The following is a 25220-nucleotide window of genomic DNA, read 5'->3' on the forward strand; positions in this document are numbered from 1 at the left end:
CCCTCCCTCTCCAGCTGAGCTGACCTCACTTAGGCACCTGGTGCACCCTGGGGAGTTACTTTAGGCTTCTTCTATGGATGGGGAAGGAAGAGTTCTGCTGGGAAGGAGGATTCATGTTGTGATGGCTCCTTGGCTTCAGAGGACCTCACACAGACTGTGCTTTTCACCTCTCTCTGGTAAAGGCATAAAACTGCGAGTGGTGAAGAGGAGAAGAACCACCAAAGGATCCAGGTTTAATCACTGCAAGTCAGTGTTGATCTCCTTAAAGACTGGTCTATAATTTGCTTTTCTTACTGTGTGGAAAGGTGAGGGTGAAGTCCACACAGGGAGTTAGAAATGGTGCACATTATCTCTTGTACCAAAATAAAGCATGGTACAGAGTATAATGTAAAAGATCAATCAGTCTAAAAGCAGAGTATGTTGTTAGGGAAACTTACAGCACTTTTGGCATAAAAATAAGGGGTTTCTTGAGCTCTGGGGAGCTGCAGGAATATACGAGTGCACTTCCTTCACTTATGAAGCACCAGCAGTGCACATATCTGGGACTAAAACTGCAGGATTAGGCCAGACAGAACCAAACCCCAGCCAGACACAGTTTTGAGCAGGAGCTACAAGCTTCTCCAAAACCAGAACAGAAAGTATTTCAGGAAGCAGAATTAATTTGGGCAGTAAAAGACCCTGAAGCCATTCTTCCCTTCAACATTTCTCTTCAATGTGCAGACTGATCTCAACATCATAACCAACAGGACACAAGAAACTTTTTACAAGTACATTTTTATTTAAAATAAAAATTAATTGTGGTGCCTTTTTAAAATAGGGTACTGCACAATCTGTATATGCAACACAGTTTTTGGTACGGAACATACTTATTGAGCAATATCCTTAAATACTAAATATACATTAATGGCTTGTTTGAGAAACATGACAACATTAATTCTGATATTTTTTTTCTCTTTAGTCATTTAACCACTGATACAGATTTCCTATAAACAATATTCATTTTCATCTGTACATGTGGTACACAGTTAAGAAGGCAGATCTTAGAATATTTACATTCATGCACTGATTTAAACACAATATTTTGCAGTTTAGAATTACATATTTCTGTTTGTACAGGTGCAGGGAGTATTGTAAATACATATCTACCATAGGCCTGATTCTCCATTGTTTGGCAGCATCTATGGTCATGACCTGGTTGAAGCAGGAGGCCCACACTCGCTTCACATGCTGTGACCATATGGCATGCAAGACTGGACAATTAGGTCTCTGTATAGATACATATCAATATATTTATATCTTATACTTAATAGATCTTTCCTCTTTCCTTGTCTGTTTTCGCATCATCTATCCAAGGTACAGATACTTTCCTGGGCACACCGCTGTATCGGGTCTGAGCTAGGTAGGGTGGCAGGGCTGGAGCTTCAGCTCTACCTTCTCGGCGTTGCTAAGGGCTGAAAAAACTCAACACTTTGCAGCTTAGGCCCTTAAAGTGCATTCCCTGTGTGTGTCTGTTAGTGGTGATCCTTGAGAAGAAATTGAGTTGATGCTCACCCTCAGACTGAACACAGCAGTGTGTTGAGTCTGTCTGGAAGTGGTCAGAGCAGATCAGTTAGCTTCTGCATAGAAACTGGCCACCTTTGCATCTGCTGGGGATCTGGCTATTCTGTGAATGGAGCTATGCAGGACCTTTCCACCCCTGATATTCTGGTGGCTAAAAAGAAACTCAAAATACTTGTAAAGCTGCATCTTCGATTGCCAGTTCCCCACATGCAGGGTCACTGCTTAGTGAAGCCCTTATCCATCAAGCCTGTTCCTTTCCCTTTGCATTTAATTATAGCTCAGTAAAGAAGCACAGAAGCCTCTTTTAGAAGACCTTTGCAAGTAGTCTGTAGAGAGTCAAACATGACCTGAAACCATACCAGCAAACTTTAGAAATCATTCCTCAGTGACACTGCTGTTCTAGCCCCTCTTTTCTGAGGACTTGCATTTGCTTCCAGTATGCTTTTCCAAGTGACTTTCTGTAGATCACCGTACATTTTGGTGCAATGTAGTCAACTGTACTTGGGCAGGAATCTAAAGGCAAAAAAAACCCCACTACCCTGTGCAAGATTTGCCATGCAGCTGTGTCAGTGTTGAAAGCAAAAGCTCTGGACAAGCAGAGTAGCAGCTTTCAGCCTGTCTACTGCTGCTCTTCTGTGGCCAATGGATTATAAAAGCACACTGGACAACGTTTGTTTAAGAAATATTATGGTGATTATGTACCCAAATACATTTATTTAATAGCAGGTTGGATATAAGGATAGTGTGTATCTGCCTATGCAAATAAGCTACATCTTTATTTCTCAAAATACTGCCACAGAGCTGGTATTTTTATCTTATCTTGATTATACGGATGGGTAAATTGAGGCACAGGGAGGCAAAACTACTTGCTAGTAAACAGCTGATCAGTGGCAGAGCTGAAAATAAATCCTAGTCCTCATGTGCTGCTCCTTGAAATGCTCTGCCTCCCTGCTCTCCGTGGAGTTTTTACTGTTTATGTTCTCCTGAGGAAAACCTCATGGGACCTGGGGTGGGTTTTTTTGTGTTATGTCATGCTCCAGGGTTTTCTCTAGAGAGAACATTTTGCCATTGACAAAACTCAAAATCAGACAGTGTCCGTGATCATCTCTTTAGACTGTCTCTTGCAAAAACAGACACATTTTGATAGACATAATGACCTACAAATCCCTTTTGTGATTTTGGCCTTACAGAACATGCCTTTAAAGCTGTATTAGGAAATAATTAAAATCAACAACCTTTAGGAGAAAGTGCTAATCCTGAGCGTATCATGCTGAACTCAACTGCACTCATACTTTATACTCTCAGCTAAACATGCAACCAGTCTCAAACTATGCCATGTTTAGGCAGAAACAACTGCAGTAAAAAACAGAAAGGCAAATGTAAGTAACTACACCAAAATAAATGTTATAGATTAAAATATATTCCTGAAATATACTTGTGATATTTTTGTTATAGTATTTAGGGACTTAGTGCTTTAGGCAATTAACATTTGGGATACACTTTACTAGTGTAAATTCTGTCATTTTAATCCCACTTGGGATCTAAGAACATATCACTGTGTCTTGTGCAAGCACACAACGTGAGTATGGCAGGGAATGATCATACTCTTGGGCAAAGGGTTACTTATTCCCTTTCACTTTTGTAATTTCATTCACTTCTCAAGAAAGTCTAATCTTTAAAAAATAATTTTATATAGCTAAACTTTTACATAGTGATGACAGACTAAAAAGCTAACTTAATAACTCCATATATTCCTCAACAGCAGTATATAGCAGCATTTCATTTTATCATTGAAATGATACTTATATTTACATACACCCTATTGTTCAAAAGGTAATAGAAAACTACAGATGGGCCTGAGCTGAAACTGCTGATTTGAACATCCTAGAGCTATACTGGGGAAGGTCTGCAGAACATCATCTTCCTCTACCATCAGGTCAAGCCCTACTCCCGGCAACAGACCAACCACAGACAGGAATGCGTTCAAAATCAAGGTCTGGTTTCTGCAGTTCAGGCACATCCTTATATAAAACTGAAAGTATCGGTGTGTTTCAGTATTGAGGGATGTGGCAGCCAGGGCACAGCCACATCCTGCAGTGAGACTGGTTGGGTGCCTGCCTGGGAGTTACTCACAGACATGGAGACTGAGTGGTATCAAAGCTTAATATCCAGACAAGAAGCCAGGGTGGAAATCTGTCTTTCACTGCATCACTACTTTCAGCACAGAGGTAAATGGAGACATAGACACAGAGGTGGAAAAAAAGGAAAGTTTTCAGGAGGCGTGGAAAGACCAGCATCTTGGCTAGTCTCACTGCCTTTATCTTAAGGGTTATTTACTGAGTCTAACCTGAGATCTTATGTGAAATGAATTTGGGTGGATTCAGCTTTCTTTAAGTAGTCTGCAATCCACATCATGGAAAGTAGAACACTAAGCTGTTAAACTGAATTTGGCACAACAGCAGTCTCTGCCCAGGGGACTCAGAGACTGAGTTAAAATGGGCACAAACAGCTTATCAGACCCTCAGAAGTGGTCCTCCAAGGCAGAACTACAATGTCCTCAGTGGGTCAGTTCAGGAGACTCAACACTTTCAGGAAACAACACTAATCAGTGGATGAAGAGGACTTGAAAGCACTGCTAGTCCTTTCAACATAATCCTGCCCAAATGCTCATGTCAAGATGTAAACAACTTTCCTGTAGGTGTTCCCCTGGGGAATCAGCATGATGCAAACACAGAGAAACATGTAGAACTTCACAAAGGAAAACTTTTTTAAAGATTAAAATATGTGATGCAAAAATAGAGGATGATTATGAAGTAATAACATTCAAAGCACCACTTAATAACATCTCTCTTTCCACAGCAATGCTAACTGCTAAAATCTTACATTTTGATTTCTTTTGCCTGCAAAGTCTTCAGCCATGGAAATTGCATAGTCAGCACACCGCGGATCAATTTCCTGGGGTAAGTCACAAGTTCATGCAATTTTTGGTTGCTCAGTGGCTTTACAGTAACCTTTGTTCTCTTTTAATAATGAAATAATAAGAATGATAAGAATGAATTATAAGCATACAGAACTGCACAGGCTGGAGAAGCATGTAGGTGACACCTCACACCCTTGGCCCTCAGACCCATTTATAATAAGCTGCTGTCACTCTGGCAGACCATGTTCTCTTCAAAAGATCCTACCTCAGCAGCTTTTTTTGGACACTGAATTCACACTTAAAAGTGGGGGGAAGAGAAGAAGAAGCGTGAGGCATCATGACATAGCTTTCACGAGATGCAGCATGCAATGCTTATGCCTTTGTGAGGCCTTTTCTCCAGGCAGCCTGGGTGGGTAAGTTTATCCTCCTTTTGGAGAAGCAGCAAGCCTGTAGAGCAGCCTGCTTTACTCTTCTGAATCACTGATGCGTGCGCTATTTCTGAAATGAAGACCTTGGCCACAGAACTCCATTCTTTGCCTTATTTCACCCACCTTGCGTACTCCCGAGTGTGTGCTTTGAAAGTTTACCACCTCCTGTGGGGTTTTGGGGATTATACAACTGCATTGTTATCAACTGTTTTGTTGTTTTGAGATGAGGTCATTGCATATTCGGCCTGACTGGTCCCGTTCTCTTCTTTTCTCATTGGTTTCCTTGGGTGATCCCAGGTTCGGTGATGTATAGGCAGGGTTGTGGGGAGAAGAAAGGACAGAGATAAACATCTTCTTTGTCAATACAGATTGAAAGCAAGTTACCAGCCCCCAGTACCAACCACCTTTTTAATTTTGTTTGGTGGCCACTGGTAATCATTTGGTAACCACTGACGCTAATTGTGAGACAGTTCAGGGAATGGCCAGCAAGTACAGAAAACTAACATGCATCTGCGCATCATGGAGCAAAATTGTCTTATTTGTGATTTTAACGTGACTCTGACAAGGGAGACCTGAGCAAAATTTTCCTGAAAGACCATGTTACATCATGTAGGTGTTTCTCCATGACTTCTCAAAAGACCTTTATTTAAAGCTGAAGCTTTAAACATAGAAGGAGGAAAAAGCTTTATGCTTTCCACACAGATATTGCAGACATTAGTGCCTTGAGTTTAAGGAACTTCTGAGAGCAAAAATTATAGATAAATGTAATACAACAGTCAGTCTGTGCTATTCTTCTTGACAGTTTAAGAAAACAACAATTAATAAAAAATGGTTAATGGTATTTAATTTCAGCAAAGTATTAATGAAAGATTTATGGAGAGTTACAGGATTGTGATACATATGTGTCTTTTCAGCTAGTAAGAGTTAAGGTTTGTTAATATTAGCCACGATTCCAGCTGTTAGAGAATGGAGATGAAAGGAAGGGGGACTAAGAGTTGTTGAGACTAAGGGTTTGTTGAACCGTTTTTCAGCCATTAACATGCTGTGCCAGTCTGTATCTGTCACAAGGTCCTGTGCCTGTCTTTCGTGACATTGTAAAGCACTCATCCACCCTGCCGCAACTCTGACAAGAGGCATGGAGAATCTGATGGCAATACTTCTCTTACTCTTTTCAGTTCCATTTTCTTTCCCTGTCTAGCTTTCCTCTTCTTTCTTCATGTTAAAAATGTCTTCCTCTCATTTTTATCTTTTTCCTTTTTTCTAGAACTGATTCCAAGATCAACTTTCTTTTCTCCTGAAAATCTTTTTTCCTTTCCTCCCCCTTTTTTGTTTCAGCTTCTCTTCCCCAAGACCTGCCATTTGCTCTTTCCCTTCCCCAGGCTGGTCTTCCAGCACAGACACAGGCAGTCTGTAGACTCTCCTAAGATGGTAAGACCTATCTGCAGACATTGGCAGAGATTGCTGGTGCTACTACACCAGGGGCACTAACACACTTTGGAAGCATGGCTTGGGAGACTTGTATGCACGTGTCACAGTGATTAAAATTGACTTATGTATTTAAAAATGCAAAATCATTTTGGCCTGCTGTGATTTTTCAACTGCCCTTTTACATTAGGGCAGTAGCTCTTTTTTGTACCATTAGCTCTGTGTGTCACTAACTCTTTTTTACCTCAAATTTCATTGACTGTTGATATCCAAACATGTAAGTTTTCTTCTTACACACCAAGGGGAAAGCTTTTATCCCATTTTCTGCCTGATGAGTTAGATTATGCATCACCTTCCTATATGCAATACGCCAAGCCCCCTTTCAGATGAAGTGCTATAGCCATGTATTTATGCATTTCCATTCCAGGTTTGCTCCTCACTCGTAAAAGGGATGTTTCAAATTAATGAAGGAATGAGTAGGGAACTATTCATATCTGACATACTTACTTGGTGGCAGGTGAAACTTGTTTGCTAACAAGTGCTTTGCATTGCTTTACAGTATGATTTGCTACACACTGTGCTTTGATGTTTAGCAAACAAATTGGTGCTCTCTTCATGCCAAACATCTGTTAATGAAAGGAACATGCAACTCTGTACAGCTTAGTACATGCTTGAAATCATGCGTCAGAGTCCATAATGACCTCTCCACCATGCATGCATTAATTTGCATGAGTCCTAAAATCAAGAAAGCATTAAACCACCATTTAATAGCGTATTTCACATGTCAAACTTAAATTTCAAATGAGGTTCTGATCACATTATAAATCTTATATATAAAAGAAATTCATATTGGCTTGTACCGGTTCTCTGCAGAGTCCTGTGTAAAGGTGAATGTAACGATGCACTTTCAAATATAATTTATATGTACTGTCTTTAGAAAACTTCCAAGAGGAAACAGAGGTTTTGACCCTTTATCATGTCTAGTAACAAAACTCTGTATATTTCACGAAACTCTCCCTGCCAGCTTTGGCTACTGGTGTAAATTTGGTGTAGACCTGTCTGTAAGGTCTGATAAGAGTACTAGGGGAGGGTTTCACCTCATGTCTCACTTGCACTCACTTCAGAAAATCTCTCTATATTTCAAATCTCTATATATATTCAAACAAAAGATGACCAGACTTTTCATTTAAACAGGACTTTATTATGCCTTGTTACTTATAGGCTTATTGAAGCTTTGAGGAGAATAAGACCATCGAGCATCATTGCAGCTTGCCTGCCCCCCCTGCATCAGTGGTGGCATGGGCTAGGTCACATGTGTGTCTGCTGACCCCTGGGGCAAAGTGGCAGAAGGGAAGAAGCAAATCAGAAAATCAGAGAGCTGAAGATGTATTGCTTGTATGTGCAATGACTTCAAAGCTCTTCTCCATATCATGAATATTTCATTAGCTATTAACACATAAAAATTAATAATTTTCATAGAATCATAGCACAGTTTGGGTTGGAAGGGACCTTAAAGATCATCTAGTTCCATCCCCACTGCCACAGGCAGGGATACTTTCCACTAAACCAGGTTGCTCAAAGCCCCATCCAACCTGGCCTTGCACATTTCCAGGGATGGGGCGGCCACAACATTTTGGGGCGAACTCTTCCAGTGCCTCATCACCCTCATAGTGAAGCATATTTTCCTTACATCTAATCTAAATCTACCCTCTTCCAGTTTAAAGCCATTACCCATTAGCCTATCTCTACATGTCCTTGTAAAAAGTCTCTCTACAGCTTTCTTGTAGACCCCTTTGGGTACTACCTTTTGGGTAGTGAAAGGCTAGTATAAGGTCTCCTGGAGCCTTCTCTTCTCCAGGCTGAACAACCCCAACTCTCTCAGCCTGTCTTCACTGGACATGTTTATTTTCTATAAATGTGGGTCTCATGCAACACGCTGCTTAGCTTCATTGGATTGGTCTGTCTTGATGTGCCTCCAGCACACAGCAGAAATATCTAAGCTAGTTACATACCAGTAGAGATCCAGCTGCAGCAGCATCTTCATGGGTTACAAAAGTTGCCCAAGAAACAGGATAAGTATCTGTAAGTCTATTTTCACTCAGCTTCGTCCCCTAAGCTTTGATGCTAGCAGTACCTATGGGAGCTATGTTTAGAGTTCTTGGCTAGACTTCACTGCTGGTAGACCAGAAGAGATGATATGTGGGCTACAGTCAACACTTCAAAAACATCCTGAGTTAGCAGATACAGGGAAGGAATGGAAGAATGAATTTTGTAATGTTATTCCATAACTAGACCATCTCTCTGAATAACCTGAATGTTTATAAGAACATAGAGAATGTGAATGGAGGCTGTTTGCATCTCAGTACTGGGGACGTTCATCAAACATCTCTTTGATTCATGCCGGCCACCAGCCTTCAGAGTTGAATCAGTTCCTGTGACAGCATCTGATGGGAGAAGCAAACTTACTTTCTAAGACTGGTTTGTGAACAGGACCCCTGCTAGAGGAGCTCAGTGCACTAACAACAATTGCCTTCTGGGACACAGCCATAAGATTTTATGCAGCTGCCCACAACAAGCCTTGCCTAATGACTAACCTGGGCTGGACAGTCTGGTGCTATGGCCCACACATATGGGACCCATGTTAAAGAAGGACATTTCTCTGGAGAGACTTTTCGGTGTCATGGAAAGAGAGTCACATTCTAACTTCCCCCTTTGAATGATGTCTATCTGAAGGGAGGATCTGGCCTGTTCAGACTGCAGTAGGTTGCTGAGAAATTTAAGAAGTGGGGTTTAGTCTTCATTTATTGTCAGCAGTGCAAAGTCAGAGTAATTCCACAGACTTTGCTGGAGGATTTGTTTTGATATTACAGAGGAAGACCTGTCCTGAGAGACTAAGGTGATACAATTACATTTCCTATTAAGTCTTCAATTAACCTGACTTCAGAATTACGCCCCTACACAGAAACAACCTTAAGGAAGAGAAGTAGCTTTATTATTAGGATACTGGTCTATTAACTCTCATAATTGATAAAAGTACTTTTAGTGACCCCTCACATTACAACTGATTCTTTGCATTCCCTATAATGAGCTTTAAAAGGTTTTATTGACTGAAGGGATATTACAGCTGCCATTATCTGTTGGGCGTTCTCAGCACGGAATACACTGTCAATATGTTTTTATGACAAAAGGAAAAAAATGAATGGGCCAAATGTAAAAAATAAGCTTATGTTACCAGCCTTCCAGCCTGGCAAAAAGCCTCTAAATGGAAAAAAAAAAGACATTACATTCATGGAATGAAGGCACCCTGCTTTGAACAAAGCCAAAACATGTCTGGAGGGTGGCCATGCCTGTGCACTGGCAGTGCCCTTTGGGGGTGAGCCGGGCACACTCCTGCTCCTCAAAGGCCTGTCCTGCCACAGAGCAGTGTAGGCAGCTAAGGTGTGCTCACGGAGCTCAGCTCATGCTAAGTGAGCAATGCAGAAACAGCCTGGGTTTCTCAGTATATGTGTAGCACCCAGATAACAGAGATTATATGTAACTCTGTTGCACATCTATAATTTACAAATAGTAGACAGCTCAAATTTCTGTCCTTATTTCTTGTAGAAGACAATAAGCAAACTTGAAAAACCCAGTATAATGAAAAGAAAGAGGGGATGGGATTGATCTCAGGAACTCCAGAAAGGGCATTTGAAAGGAAGAAATAGGAAGAACCCATAGCTAAATTTAGGCTGGAGATGCAGAAAAGTTTCTTTTACTCTCAGAAGAATAACAGTTTGAACAGAGACTGCTGGAAGAGGGAAAAGGAGAGCGGGAAAACTATACAGCTTCAAGAAGGACACTGATATGTTTACGGAAAGGACCAAATGCCACAGCGCCCACAATACCGGGGATAGACAGGGTAACTCAAGAGCCTTGCTCCAGCTCCATGTTACTCAGATGTCTCGGCTGCCATCCTGAAATATCAAAGATGGAATATCAACTGCTTCAGGGAACTTAAACAACCAGTGTAACAGGAGAAATCTTTTCAGGTGCAGCCTCAGTTTCCCTGGGATTGATTCTCAGCGATCAAGGAAATACCTATGGTCAGAGCTGGACACAGGGTGCGTTGCTCTTCTATGGCAACTGGGTCTGGATGGTGGCTGGGAATGGGTAACTGCTGATAATGAAAGCAGTACACTCTCCTGCTTCCCCCCCCCCCCGCCATTTTGTGCAGATCAGAAGTGGGAAGAAAATACCATTTCCTGGAGCCCCTCTGTGAACATCTTCCACACAAGAGCAGACTGGATGTATTACTGGCATTATGCATCTGACTAAATCAAAGTCATGGAGACTGTGTAATGCTGGACAGCAATTTAAGGCTGCCCCCAAACTGGACTGTGCACAATCCCTGGGCTTTTGTGCCACAAGCTGAATGACTATGCAAGTCTGAGATTTCGTTTCTGCACACGTGTGACACACGCAAAAGTGAGACATGTACATTCTCACAGGTGCTGGCATGAAGGCAACAAACACTCCTCTGCTTATGTCCCACTCAGAAATACAAAACTACCAGTGGAAGCCCAGAGACCTTTCTCTTAAAATTCTCTAGTCCTTCTGAAACAGACTGAGCAACACCTATCACTACTCAAAGTGCTTGACAAACATGTATTAGGAAATCTGGAGAAACACGGCTTTCAAGGGCCCATCTGTATCAATCCTGATCAATACCTTGCTTTTTTTATATAGACAACACATCTAAACATATACATTGAACAAGACATGATAACTACCTACCTGCTTCTGCTCAGCTACAGTGAGGCCAGTAAAAGACTATTTACCTGGGTTCCCAATTAGAAGTTGTCCTTGCGAAAAATGTATTAATATTGCATGGGAAAGTAGAGGTGGGAAAAGGCGCAGGAATACCATCCCTATAAATTGGCTGGCTGTTGATGTCCTGTGCTCAAGGTCAGGATGAGCAATAGTGCTGGAAAATGTGGGGTTGGAATAATAAGGGGCAGGGAGAGGAGATGAGCAAGGGCTGCTCTTCATTGCTCTCTTGCTGTCTCGGACAGTATGCCTCTCACCAGCCAAGTGACTGTAGATATTGCCATTTTAGGCAATGGACTTTTCCATCCCCCAAACAAAGCTGATCTGTGCTACTTGGTGCCCAGATTTTTGCTGAATGTAGATAACTACCTTGCTATTTCTTCCCTCGCTAACATAGGCAACAACCTGAATGACAGACTTGATCCCTGCAGAACAAGGCTACTGCTGTTTCACAGAATCATTTAAACAGAATTTCACAAAATTATTTACATAGTTATGATTAACTTCTGTGCAGATGAACCAACATTTCTGCAGATATTCTGGCATAGAAACGTCTTTAATAGAAGTGTCTGCAACACAAACAAATGTAAAGAGCTGAGAAGAAAATAAAAACCTGTAAAATGAACTGTCCTTTGCAACAATCTAGCTCACTTTGCATTTGAGGCAATCTGTCTCTGCCACCTACTACAGCAAGACCACTAATTTCCAAGCTTCTGACTTCACTCACAAAGAAGAGTCTGCAGAGCCAGACCCTGCTCTTTACAAGATAAATGCAAACTCACTTTAAGTGGACAGCATAGGGTGGTCACAGATTTCCCGTGCTCTAGGTGTGCAAATGGGGCAAATCCATGCAGAGGCAGAGCACTCAGCAAGTCCGTCAAATACCTTGATGTCTACACAAAGACTTGGTTTTGTGCAGTTTAGGGCTGTTTGGCTTTAGAGACCAATTGGCTTTTGGGGAGTGATTTTGGGAGCAATTGGCTTTAGACAATTGTGACTGCACAATTTCTGAGGAGGGACTTCAGTTCAGCTTGCTTCTCAGGGCTCAGAGCAACTGAAGGGAAGAACCAGGTTAGCCTGCAGTTCCCCCTGCTTGGGTGTGTTAACGTCTTTCATAAGGTTTCATGCTACTGCCTCTAGAAGCAGACACCAAAGGTGGCACCATTTCTCTGCCTCCTTGTATAGCCTCTTTTTAAAGGCCAGAATAAGGAATGACCCTGTTTTCACACAGTTCCCTGCACACAGCTAGGATCAGATCCTACACATCAGACCCTATTAGTGCTTCACTCCATTACCTGGCACTAGTTTAAGGAATGGATGTCATGATGCCTGTCTCCACAAGCACTGACATGGACATTTTGCCAACAACTCTCCAAGACAGACAAACCAGAGCATCATTCTCCAGCCCAGCCATACTGTAGGGAGTGGCCACGAGCCTGCTGACAGACGGGACACAAGAGTCAGAGTGAGCTAAGCATGTGGCAGAGCAGGACCATGTGGACCTACTACATGTCTCGCCTTCCACATAAGGCTCTCCTGAGCAGGGAGCTGTGTGCTGCTTAGCAACCCCAAAGCATGATGAATAGTCAGCAATAAGTATGGGGGGTGCAGAGAAGGAAGGACAGAAGGAGCAGAAATCAGACCACGCAGCCTCACAAGTGGTGGCAGCACAGCTGCAATGGGCTGGAGAGTGGCTGCAAGTGATCTATGTGCACTAGAGGAGCATCAAAGCACTGCAAAGAGGGACCCTGTCCGCATCCTTTCACTCCCCAGGCAGTGTGGCTGCATGGCAGCAAACAGCACAGCAAGGCAGCGGTGTGTATGATTTGACCTCCCTTCACAGCAGTGGAGACCCATGAAACCAGCTTGTGAGGACAAGCTTCCCTGAGCCTTTCTTTATCAACACCTGAGGGCATGGAAATGCCGAGATCTTGTTTGCACACCTTGTTGTGACTAATTATACAAAGGTGTGAAACTATGCACACAGATTACAGTGGGAAATAACACTGCCATGGGCAGATGCCTCATTACCTCTGGCTGACAGAAGGAAGCATGTCTGAGCGCAGCTCCTGCTGTTCCCTGAGCTCTGCCTTTCCCTTGGGTCTCTGCACACTGCACTTTGCGTTAGAGCCAGGCATCAAAGTCAAAATTGGTAGAAGCCATGAATTAGAAGAGCCAAGGGCAGGGCCAACCCAGGGCTGCTGGCCAGAAGCATGCTGAAAGGTCCAGTGGGGAGGGGTATCTTCTGCACGGTCAAATTCAGGGCAACGTGGGGGTGATGCAGGAAATAAACCTCTGCAGAAAAGAAGAAAGGACAGAGACTGGGGAGCAATGGGGCATGGACACAGGGCTGAGAGGTGCGCTGAACAGTCCCAGTCATCTTGAAGGTGGCTGAATGCGTGTGATGGATAGGGGACTGACTGGTGCTTAGCTGCTCCACAGGCGGGTTTGGTTTCTTGTAACCCTGAGGAAGATCAAAATGAGATTGGGCAGAGCCTGCCTGGGGCAGTGTGGGGCACATAGGAACTTCTGGGGCTTTCCCATACTTTCCTGGCTTTCTTGTTCTACCTTTTAGGGTTTTAGACCTCCTGCAAATCCACTGTGTCCACTAACCCCACTGGAAGATGCAGTTGTTCAGCCACTGGAGAAATCAGGCTTTACTGCTTTGACTCCAGATGCACTGCAAATCTTTTGTGGAAAGCAAAAGGATGCAATAAAAGCACCCAGCAGGTTCCCATGGGATTCTCGTTGTATAGAGGGAATTTCTGAGTGATACAGAGTAATGGAGTAATGGATCCGCCACCCTACTACCATGGGTACACTTTCCTCTGAGTCATAAAAAGGATTGCCCCAGGCATCCCAGGGTGCTGCTGGGCTCTTGCAGGCTGTAACAAACACGGTCCTAAGCTCAAATATCCCAGATACAAGCCAATAACTTTCTTTAAATTTCCCTACACATTGTGCTGGGTACATCTCAGCCACAGCTGTGGCTTTTCACCAGCAGGGTCAGCCACAAATGCTCTTGTGTCAGCTTGTAAAAACTATGATTAGGTTAAGAATTCAACGGATTTCTAAGAAACCTTTTCTATTTTTTTTTGCCTTGTAGGACCTTGGGTATGTAAGAGCCTTGAGTGTGAAGTCAGTTTTTAGGCTAGTTGGTGAAGAGAACCCTGATCTCAGATTTATTCAGATTTCTTCAGAAGTTATGGCTTCAAGAAAAACTGTAATAATAAACTCATGGTACACCTGGCAACTCTTTGGTACGTTTCAAAGCTCCAGTATCCACTTGTATCTTCAATTTGTGCTGGAGTAAAACAGGAATATTTCAACCAATACAATTAGACCAGCCTGAGCATTATATTCTGGCATGAGCCTGTAAAACCCACCCATAGCTATTAGAGTTGCATGGAGGCAGTGACTGTATAATACTTGAATCTACTGCAAGACTTCTGCCCATTCAATCTGGTACCCTCATCTGCAGCACAGAAGAGAAAAGTGGGAAGTTTGTTTCTGGTCACAGTGAAAAGTTAATTGATCGCAGGATAGACCATAATGCTCTGCAGAGTTCCGTTGGCATCTTTGTCAATATACCACAAATCAGGAGTGAACAAGTGCAAAATGACCCACAGGAGAGGACTCTGTGAAACACTTGGACCACTTGTTTTATGCTAAAGACTACAGCCTTCCGAAGGCTTCCCGTATTCCCAGTTATGAGAAACATCTTGGTATAACTTAAAAGAGAGAGAGAAATCCCTCACTATAATAGTTATGCAAACATGTATTAATTATAAAAATCCCAGACTGACAGCACTGAAGAGCAGATCCTCTTGCTTATCTGACCAACATGTACTGCACAGGCAACAGGAAAGCAAACTGCTGCACAGCACCACCCATGTGAGTTGGCTCAGCTATCTCTCCAAATGAAAGGCTGTTTTATCCACTTTACTCCTCAGCCATTGATCTGCGAAGTGAGCATGCTAGTTAGCAGCAGCAATATTTCTGCTATTTTACTTAAAATTGAGGTTTGTCTCATGTATACTACCCTGGAAACTGTTGCATAACCAACACCCAGACTTCAATACTGTTTGGAAGAACAACTGATTTTCCTTGTACTAGCAGACAGTTTCCATCAAGCAAGGCTACATTTAGTTTAATAAATAGTGATAGTTTGAAAGAACACAATAAAACTAACAAGAACTCAGAGAGGTTGTGGACTCTCCATCTGTGGAGATATTCAAAACCCAGGTGGACACTGACCTGGGCAACCTGCTGTAGCTGACTGTTAAAGTACAGGTTTGGGCTAGAGGATCTCAAGTTGTCCCTTCCAACCTCAACCATTCAGTGCTTCCATGAACTCATTTCTTGATTAAAAAATGGGATCTTTTGCAGAAAGATCGCTCAGAGTATTTAAATTGTCATTAGTAGATCATCTGTAGTCCAAGGATTCACCACTGGGAGATGACTAAGCATAGAGGTTAAGCAACCCAAGGGGATGTTGGGCTTTGGTTAGAGGTGACTGAAGACCTGGATAGTGATGCTCAGTGGTAGATGCTGATCCTGTTGCTGATAAAAATAACCAGTATATTTTTTCCAGTATATTTTTACCAGTATATTTTTTCCAGTTGTGGAAAAAATAACCAGTATACAGTATGGCGGTCTTTTCCTTAGATTTTCCACTATTTTGAAGTTCGTATTTCAACTGCCTTCAGTGACATTCTTATGTCTTCCTGATGAAGACTGTATGCCCTTTTAAATGGCACTTCTCAGGGGTCGACCCCTTTTGCAGAGCTGAACTAGTTTGAGGTCAACAAATTGCACTAAAGATGCAAAGATCTGCCCCCACATACCACCTTCTTCTTTCTTTTGAGCACCATGAGTGTGTCCGCTCACCACAGCCTCACTCCCACAGCCTGGTTTTTCTGCTGACTTAGCAAGAGGACTGTCAGCAAACCCTGTGGTACATCTGAGAGCGGAGGAATACATCCTACCTAAATTCCATCAGAGCCAAGGAGTCACATCCTTAGGCACAATGGGCTGCTCATGAATCATCTCAGACTGTGTGGATGTTCTGAAAATATTAAATACATGTTTTCCACATGCTGGAAAACCATCAGAAACACGTCTTGCCATGTTGCATAGCTGGAGCATCAGCTGGCATGGAGACCAGGAGGGTCAGTTTTGCTTTCCCCTTAGAGGTTTCAGAGATGGCTCTAGTATCTTAATTTATACAGGGAGCCAGGGATTTATTTTTCTCTTTTATGTAACTATCTTATTCTTCACATAGACACTAACAAACCATGAACTGCAGAAATAGGATTATACACTTCAGGTCCCTCTACCCCCAATGTCAGTTGCTTATTTACCAAACAACTCTTGTTAATCCTCTTTACTGTGTTTACTTCCCACTCCCCTCCAGCCTTACTGTCTTACTCATTACTATTACTATTATTATTCTTCAGGTACTTGGAGATGTTAAAAAAATCCCTTAAAAAACAGCCATCCCAGAGCTGATTAAAGAAACTGATCTCCACTGACTGTTTGTGAGTCCACACTGATTTATACCAGATGAGTATTTGTTAAAGCTGCTGGCATTCACGGTGCACTTGCCCAAGTCCACAAACCATGTAATACTGAAATGATCCAGCTTTCTTCTGTGTTAGTTTATGAACTGTCCTTGGACATCCTGCTTTTACTTTTTGGTGACAGTCTTCCAGGGAAAGAGAAAGAATGGCAGGATTTTACACAGAGAGACATGGAAGAGAACTACCTGGAGGTATTCCAGATTTTGAAGCTGTTTTTCATCTGCTCCTCCTATGTATTACTGAAATCACTGGTTGTGAGATCACTTTCCTTAACCATGAAATGAGCACAAAAGTTCCTCTGCTTACAGCGGACCTCAGCCTTAGCCAGTGATTAAGGCTGTTCTAGAAATCTACAGATGTCAGACTGCAATTACTGCCTATGCTAAGTGCCAACCCTTAATTTTTTTCTCTAATGTGCCATGGAAAAGTTTCTTAGGAGAAAATTTACATTTTTTAAAAAAGGAAATACTTCTCTGTCACCAAGACCAGAGAAAATAGCTGTTTCTCCACTGCCAGACTGAGGATGCTATCATGATGTGTGTAACCATGCTGCAGCACAACACAGCATCACATCCTATCTCTTCTGGTGCTTGATCTATGCAGCAGCACACCTGTACCTGGTATGCCAGTCATACAGTGTCCAGCACTGCAGATGCTAGCATCACACACAGGAAATTTAGAGACTGCTTTAAAAGCCTTTGAAGAATCACCCCATATGTATCTTCCCAATAGTTTAACCTGTCTAGTAGTTCCCTGAGGATTAAAGATGATTGGCACATTATGGTATTAGTTCCCTCAGGGATCAGAGAGGTCAAGTCCATCCACTGGAATGGAATTCAGCATTTCTTACGACCACTTACTATTGGGAGAACATCAGTATTTCCAGGGGAGATGCAGAGATAGAGGTAGCAGTGTGCTTGCTTGGCTCTGGTAGTCATTTTATACAAAGAAGCACTGATCTGCCTAAAATCAGAGATCTGCTGAAGTTTTAGTTTTTACGAGAGAAAACAAACAACCCACAAGAAACATTTTTTATACAGACTGAATAAAAATACAGTGGAGTTACGATACTTCAAGGCCAGTCACTCCCTCTCTTCCAGCTACAGAAAAGCAGACATGAGAGAGTTTGATTGGGTCTTGCCCTTTGAAACCAGTAAATGAGATTTTAACTTGAGCACAATAGGATTTTTCTTTTTCTTTCTACTTGAAATTTGATTCTTATGAAAGTGAGGGATTAATACAACAGATCCAAGCTCTGTGCAAATAAATCTCTGCCTGTATTTTCCTACTAAAACGTTTAACTCTTGCTACACCCTACAACCAGGTGACTGCGGTTACTTCAGTCTTCAGCATCTCTTCAGTGGGGGGAGAAGACAGATCCGTCAGAGATGCTGCAATGACAGAGGTGCCACTTCCAGGAGATGCACAGGAACAAGGGCTGAGAGGATGACTGAAGAGGCCAGCTGGTGGGAATACGGGTGTGGAAAAGGACAGGGCAGAGCATGGAACCAGAGGCTGGGAATACACTGGAGGGACCCTTGGCTTCAGCATCACCCAAATTAACCCCCTTACTCTTTCTCTAGCCGCCACTGCCTCCCAGTAAATAAGCAGAGTGAAGGACTTCTCACACTAGCTCAACAATATGTAACAATACTCTGCGTTGAAGGCAGAGATGCTTCTCTTGTGAAGCATCTTACCTTATTTCCTAGCATTTATCAAAAGATATCTTTTACAGTAGATCAAGGACCCTGAACTACTGGGGAATGCTGCTAGGAACTTCAGGGCATCCTTTTAGCAGAGCTGTTTCAGGAAGGACTCATTGATGAAAAGGAATGCTCTAGTTGCCCTGTAAAAATATAATTAATAAGATTTTCTTTTATAGCTGTCCATCCCATGTCTGAGCAGCTTTTAGCTTAGCATTTGTCAGCAGTGTGAATGTCAACAATAAGTATATCTGAGGAATTTTCACTCTTCTGTATACCTAATGCCTGTTTAAGCAGCTGATTTGTATGCTGATATTCAGACTGTTGACAAACAATGGGTATCTTCATCAAGTATCAGTATTATTCTTCACCAACACAAAGCATAAGACTGTTATGTGAACTCCCAAAGCCTTTTCAAGGCAGCTCTAAACTTGCTGTTTACATTTCTTTTCAATTCCTCCCATATACCAGCACCAGATTTGACAAGCAATTCTTCACTAGGCACAAACTGCCCTGAAGAATTTCTGCTCCCATAGGTATATTTTGCAGCCTTGGCAGAAATCATTCACAATTTGGCAGTAGGAAGGTAAGCGCAATAACTGGTTTTGAAACTAATAGAAACTAATAGAATTACACATGGAACTGGACCAATCCCTTATGAGCAGCCAATGGTAGGCTGTACAATGTAGGAACTACAAGTAAGAGACTTTGCAGTGTGATACCAATCTAATTGGACTCCAACTGCAGTCCTCCATAAATGATTTTTTACAAGTGCTGTCAGTAGATTGAAAGCTTTCCAAATCCTTAAAACTAATAAGCATTCATTTTAGCTAAACTAGAACAGCAAAGATACTTATGTAAATTTAACAAGAAATCAAATACAGACTTCTGTCTTCTCATTTGAAGTTTTCCTTTTTTATGCTCTTGGATACATTATCCTCCAAATCCTGCATAAATTTTTCAGACAACTACAAAGCATGTGCAATGCTCCATCACTGTGATATCCCCACTGAGGCTCACCAAAAATCTTGCAGTTTTTTTCATGCAGATAACATTTTCCATGAAAGATATTTTCATTTTTTCATTTCTTTTCCTTTTTTTTTTTTTTTAGTATCACTCAAAAATCACAAAGTTGAAAAAAAACTTTAGTCCAAGCTGCAATTCATTTGTCACTGCAGTATCTCAGGAGAGTTATGGATTGCATGCTGCATTCTCTACTGCAGCTGGGTCACCCGGCTGTACTAGCAGCTCCTGTGCAAGACACCTACTGTATGAAACAGTGACACCATGAAGCCATGACTGTAGGGTGTTGTCAGAGCCACACTGAAACCAATAGAGGAGGAAAGAAACTCCCTCCATCCAGGATACAATTCCCAAGTTACTTTCTTCTCTAAACTGACACTTTGGACTTGCAGTTGGAGTATTCATACAGAAATGTTAAAAGTTTTGACTTCTTCCACCAGAAATACGAAATATTATTAGATGAAAAAATTATTCCCACTCCCATTTTTCTATGTAACTGAAGACAATACTTTCTAACTGCTGGAGGCCTATGCAAGCTCATCTATTACAACGACAGTGAGCTGAAATGCTTACTACAGCAACATGCTGTACATAGGCTTTACATTGGCTTTTACACTAAAAGAGACAGCTTTTACATTTGATTCTCTAGATGAGAATTCAGAAGCAAGAAGAAACTGGAAGTAGAGCCTCCAAATGAAAACCAATATAAATTACCCTAGAGTTTGAGTTAAAAGAACTTGCATCAATTTGAAATACTACAATCTGTGATGGGCCTGAGCCAAAAACCTCACATGTAAATTCTGAATACTTCCAGAAGTGGTAAGACAGTGTTTTCTACCTCTACACTTGGCCAAGCCAAAGCTATTGACATTCTGCAGCAACCTTCAGCAATTTGGCTTTGGGGAAATTATTATTAATCTGAACATTGTGGCTGTATCGCATTTCTAGTTTTTCTCCTCCTCATAGACATGACTGTGCATTGAACTTCACCATTTAAACAGGCAGGATATGGTACATAAAGTGACTTTACAATGAAAACACACATTGACTACAGGACGCATTTTGCCTTTAGGATGTCTTTAAACAAAACAAGGTGTCAGCCAAGCCTTGGATCAAGCTTTGTGGGGTTGCACTGCCCTAAGTGCAGTAAAAGCATCTGGAGTCTTACCTTTTTATGGCTTTGTAGCAAATGATGACAACTACAAAGAGGAACACTAGCGTGGCGCAGCATACTGCAATGATAATAACCAGGCCTGGCCACCATGTTTCTTCAGTGGGACAAAAGGTAGATTTGGGAGCTGTAAAAAGAGTGTGGAAAAATACATGAGTTCTCCCAAATGAATAGTGTATAATCAGATACGCTTCAGTCACTCATGCAATAGCACTAAGTCAGGGCCACAGACAGATACAGACATGCAAATATTTCACCTTTAAGATGCAAATTTTTTCCTAAGCAATCAACTCCTCTGGTTGGTTCTAGTTGTCATGGCCCTCAGATGACCAAATTCTCTGTGTCAGTGTTGTCCACAACCTGGTGCTCAGCTCTGCTACACATAGAAAATATCTTCTCCCTCTGCATTAGCTATCTCTTGCTGCATCGGATTTAGTTTTAGAGAAGCGTGTTATGCTGATAAGGGCAGGCTTTCAAACCCCATTAGGGGAGCTTTACTGGGAGCCACAGCAGTGCCTACCCATCAGTATTGCAGCTGCGATCATTGTAACCTTGGAGCGAGGAAGGGGGAATCTATTTTAAAAGAACAGGAATTTTATTACATTTATTAATTGCTTTTAGAGGACTATAGTTGACAAGCTTCTTGCTCATTACATTGTCTTTGAATTGTATGTCTAATATGTAGGAAATGTCTATGTAAGTACCACTCATACAAACGATATTTTGCATTGGAAGGAATACTGGCGGCACTTGGTTAAAATATTTTCCTTCAGGGCTGTATTCCTTCTCCTGTGCTTTGAGGGGGACACATTTCCTAAAGGATGGTGAGCAACAGACAATGCCATGAGCAGTATCAGTGTGTTGCAGAGGCAGAAGAGACCCCTACTGCAGTGTGTGCAATCACATAAACTCTAGGAGAATTTGGGTCACCTTAAATGAAGTTGCATAATGAATCATTCAATGGAAATGTCTAAATCTACATGTTCAGTTAAGCAGAGAATTAAATAGAGCAAAATATATCCTATATTCTGAACTTCTAGTTATACACATCACAAACAGCTGCACAAGTTAAAATATGTCTCAATTAATAAAATATTGTAATAAATAGTTGATGCTAAGCAGCATAGGTTTAGGAAAAAACATCTTGTCAAACTAAGTAGATATTTTCTGAGGAGATTACTGGTTTGCTAAATAGATGTACTGGTGCTGGTGTGATAACTTTAGTCTTTGGTATGATATTCAACTTAATTCCCCGTGATGTTGGATTTATGAAACTATAGAGCTATGCAGTGTAGCACACGTAAACTGAGTTAAAGTCTGACAACTGGTATGTCTCAAACTCCTATAAATGGGAAGTCATTGCTGAGACAATGTGTTTTTTTTAAGAGTGACTTCCTCCCCCCAGAATAGGGTGTTGGGTACTAGTAGAGTTTGTAAATGACTCAGGAAAGGTGAATAGATTAGAAACAGGTAATTATTATCATTAAGGGTAACTATCCATTATAGTAGTGTATCAGCTCTGGTATTTAACTGAAAAAAAAATAGTTTAAGGTAGACTGTTCATTTTTCCTAAAATAAGTAAGTCTAAATTCAGCTAAAGAGATTGGACACAGAGTAAGAATTATGTAAGTCAGAAAATTCTCTGTCTTTGGAAGGTCTGCACGAGCACCATGCCTTCTTTCTCCTGGCCTTAAAATGTATGAAGTACGACAGTTGGTTAGGTTTACTCTTAGAGGGCCAGCACCTTCTGCTATTCCCAAAAGCACCAGGCCTAAATAAATACAATGAATAAACAGACCCATTTCAGACCTACAGCAGGTGGCTGGATCCAAGTTAATAAAAAAAAAATTAATGAAAACGTACTTTTAGAGCAAAGGCATCCTGCAGGCTATTTCAGCACCACAAAAATCTTACATGGTTGCTTTCTTTGATTAGATTTGTTTTGAAGGCTCAGCATAAAGACACAGCTCCAGTTCTAATGTTAGCAGGTATCTGTACACACATGGCTCCAGCCAGAAATGTGCATACCAGGAAAGATTAGCTCAGCTACAGAGGGTTTCCCTCAATGCCCTGGCACAATAATAGAGCAGAAAGGAGGTTCTCATAAAATTACATAAAATTACAAAGAAACCTCTGATTTCTTTTTAGCAAATCTCAGAGTGGGTCACACTCAAAATTGTCCTGAGCTTCCCAAACCAAAAACCAACCACAAAGCCATTTTAATTTTCTGGATTAAGCACTAAATTACTTTGTGTATGTTATAAAAGCACACATACTTGTACTGCCTGCAACAGAATATAGAAACAGGAACTGGAATCCTTGGATATTCCCTCAGGTTATATTTAGTAGTCATGGCTGTACTTTCTAAAGCTCAGATTTTGGAAATCTAGTACTCCTAACATTAATTTGGTCAGGGTTATTACTTTCCATTGTGGTATGGGTTGTAGGCTAATTGCTCTGCATGGGAATGCTGGGCCATTAGAAAGTAACACCAAGTCTGTCAGGAGAAAGTAAGTGCTCCATCATGGGGGCTACTCTGGGATCAGTTGGTGCCTCTGTGTAGTCCTCAGCAGCGGTGCTGAGCCAGGGAGTCTGCATCAGGGCATGCCTTCCCACCAGCTTTCACTCATCCACCAGCCCAACAAAGCAAAGCAAAACAAAACACAAACCAAACACAGGGCTGAGCCAGAAAATATCTAAGGGAGGCAGTGACCCATGCTCCCATGTGCAGTCCCAGGGGAGGTGTCTCTGGTTGAGGTCTGAGTGTGTCAATCCACTCACAGGCTCAGCTCCAAGCAGCTGGTGAGTGTGCACTGACGTGACATAGAAGAGTGACAGCGACCTCCCTCACCTTTCTACAGCAGCAGTAGCTTCATGCCTAAAAAAGGAAGAGCACTTTTGAGATAAATCAAAACTGATTATTGTTTCCCCTCCTGCTTTTATTCCTGTTCTTGCAGAAAGGTCAACGGTGCTGGCGTAATCATCTTTATAAGACATCTGCCTTTTTTTAATACTGTATACTCAACAACAGGCTAAACCCTGCCATGTCTATGCCTGCAGCACTCCTCTTGCTATTGCACGGCTGTCTGAATCAGCCATGCACTTTTAATTATCATGCTAGGAAGCAAGACTGGATTTTATTTAAAGGCAGGCTCATACTCCAAGGGCCTCAAGTGTTTTATCAGTCTTGGTTGGAACTTAAAAAGAACTGGAGATGCAGGTTTCTACCAACCTCTATGTACGTCACAGAGACCTGTTGATCTGCTGGCTAAGGCAGGGTTCTAGTCTCCTCTTATTTGCTTTATTATTTTGATACATTTGCATAATTTGCACGTAGGCATCTCTATTTGAAAGACAGAGAGAATCCACTAGTTCCTATAGCCATTATGGCACTGGGATGCAGGAACAAGTACAGAAAATGTGAAGAGGTTTAGATGTGATTTCAGATGTCAAGGTATATGGAAAGACTTCCAGGACACTCCAGTTAAACATGGAGAGGAACATTCAATCTGTTGCAATTTGGGTCTCTTCACAGCAAGGTGTCCAGACCCCTGTGGAATAGAGGAGTCCAGTGAATGCCCCGATTAATCTGAAATAACTTGGGTTCTGGGAGGGGAAACCCTACAGAAGAACAGTTACACCCACACACAAAGACCAAGGCTTGGACACTTTTATAAGCATTGTGTTGTGTAAAAGACGAGAAACAAGGAGAGCCTCCCTTACGTGCCCACATCTTTTTTGAGAAAGCTGATTTCAGTGCTGAGCCTGAGGTCTCTTGTCTACTTTAATGCTAGGGACCTTCACTCCTTCCAGCAGCGCACATTCACCCCAAAGTGAGTGCTGATTAACTTAATGCTGACTAACTTAATTGTACGTCAGAGTGAAGCTCTAGGCAGCTAATAAAAAAGGACCAAGAGCTCAAGTGATGTAAACTAGTAGAAGTGCACCCAGCTGTGAGACCAGAACCAACTGAGAACCTTGTCCCAGCATCTGCACGATGATGCTCATAAGCACTGCTCCAAATTTTGATGAAGGTCAGGAGCTCAATCCCCAGAGCCCTGGAGGCTGTGGGCTCTCTGGATGCAGGTTTTGTTATCTAACCCAGAGTGATGTGGAGAGATCTGCAAGTTAGTGTCAGCTCAAGTGTGTCCTCTGCAGTACCCTGCCACGTAGGAACCACTACAGATGTGTTTGTATGATCTATGTGGTAGGAACGTGCTGTGTGTACTCAAGGCAGCTAACAGTTGTGTACCCAAGGCAGCTAACAGTGAGAGGTAGCCAGCATGGGGAAAACAAATCCTTCAAAAGAACTTTCTAATGGAGTTTGTGGTACTGGTAGACCCTGATACAAATATAGATCTTCAGCTGTTACTCTAAAAGACATTTCAAGAATAGGCAAAGTATGACTTCCCCTTGAACCATATCCATTCATTGGATCTGAGGGCAAAATTTCCTGTGAGGATGGGGGACAAGAGGCTGATCAGGAGATGGCGGGCCTTGGTGCCCCTCCCAGAGCAGAAAGCCATGCATACATGTATGCCATGCAGCATCTCCTCCACTCTCCCCAGCCTCACACTTGCCCCAACACACAGGCCCTGGGAT

The 25220-nt window shown here is 42.0% G+C and overlaps 1 protein-coding gene across 3 annotated transcripts in view; it reads right to left on the minus strand.

Annotated features, from left to right (window-relative positions):
• Positions 1-755: 755 nt before the first annotated feature.
• PRIMA1 (proline rich membrane anchor 1) overlaps positions 756-25220 on the minus strand; it is a 47727-nt gene continuing 23262 nt past the window's right edge. Inside the window, exons 4-6 of one of the 3 annotated variants that reach the window (XR_009745177.1) lie at positions 20616-20745; positions 6841-7068; positions 756-5190 (exon numbers count right to left, since the gene is read on the minus strand). Coding sequence is in view for 2 of the 3 variants with exons in the window: in XM_061463892.1 (XP_061319876.1) it covers positions 5091-5190; positions 20616-20745 (230 nt within the window). In the remaining variant the exon portion in view is untranslated. Of the gene's footprint in view, positions 5191-5801; positions 7069-20615; positions 20746-25220 lie in introns of those variants that run through there. The other 2 variants (XM_061463892.1, XM_061463890.1) reach the window with 2 other exon arrangements.

The sequence above is a fragment of the Pezoporus flaviventris genome, unplaced genomic scaffold (genome assembly GCF_033815535.1).
Source record: "Pezoporus flaviventris isolate CSIRO_AGI_PZ_B2104156 unplaced genomic scaffold, CSIRO_AGI_Pfla_v1 ptg000036l, whole genome shotgun sequence".
NCBI lineage: Eukaryota > Metazoa > Chordata > Aves > Psittaciformes > Psittacidae > Pezoporus > Pezoporus flaviventris.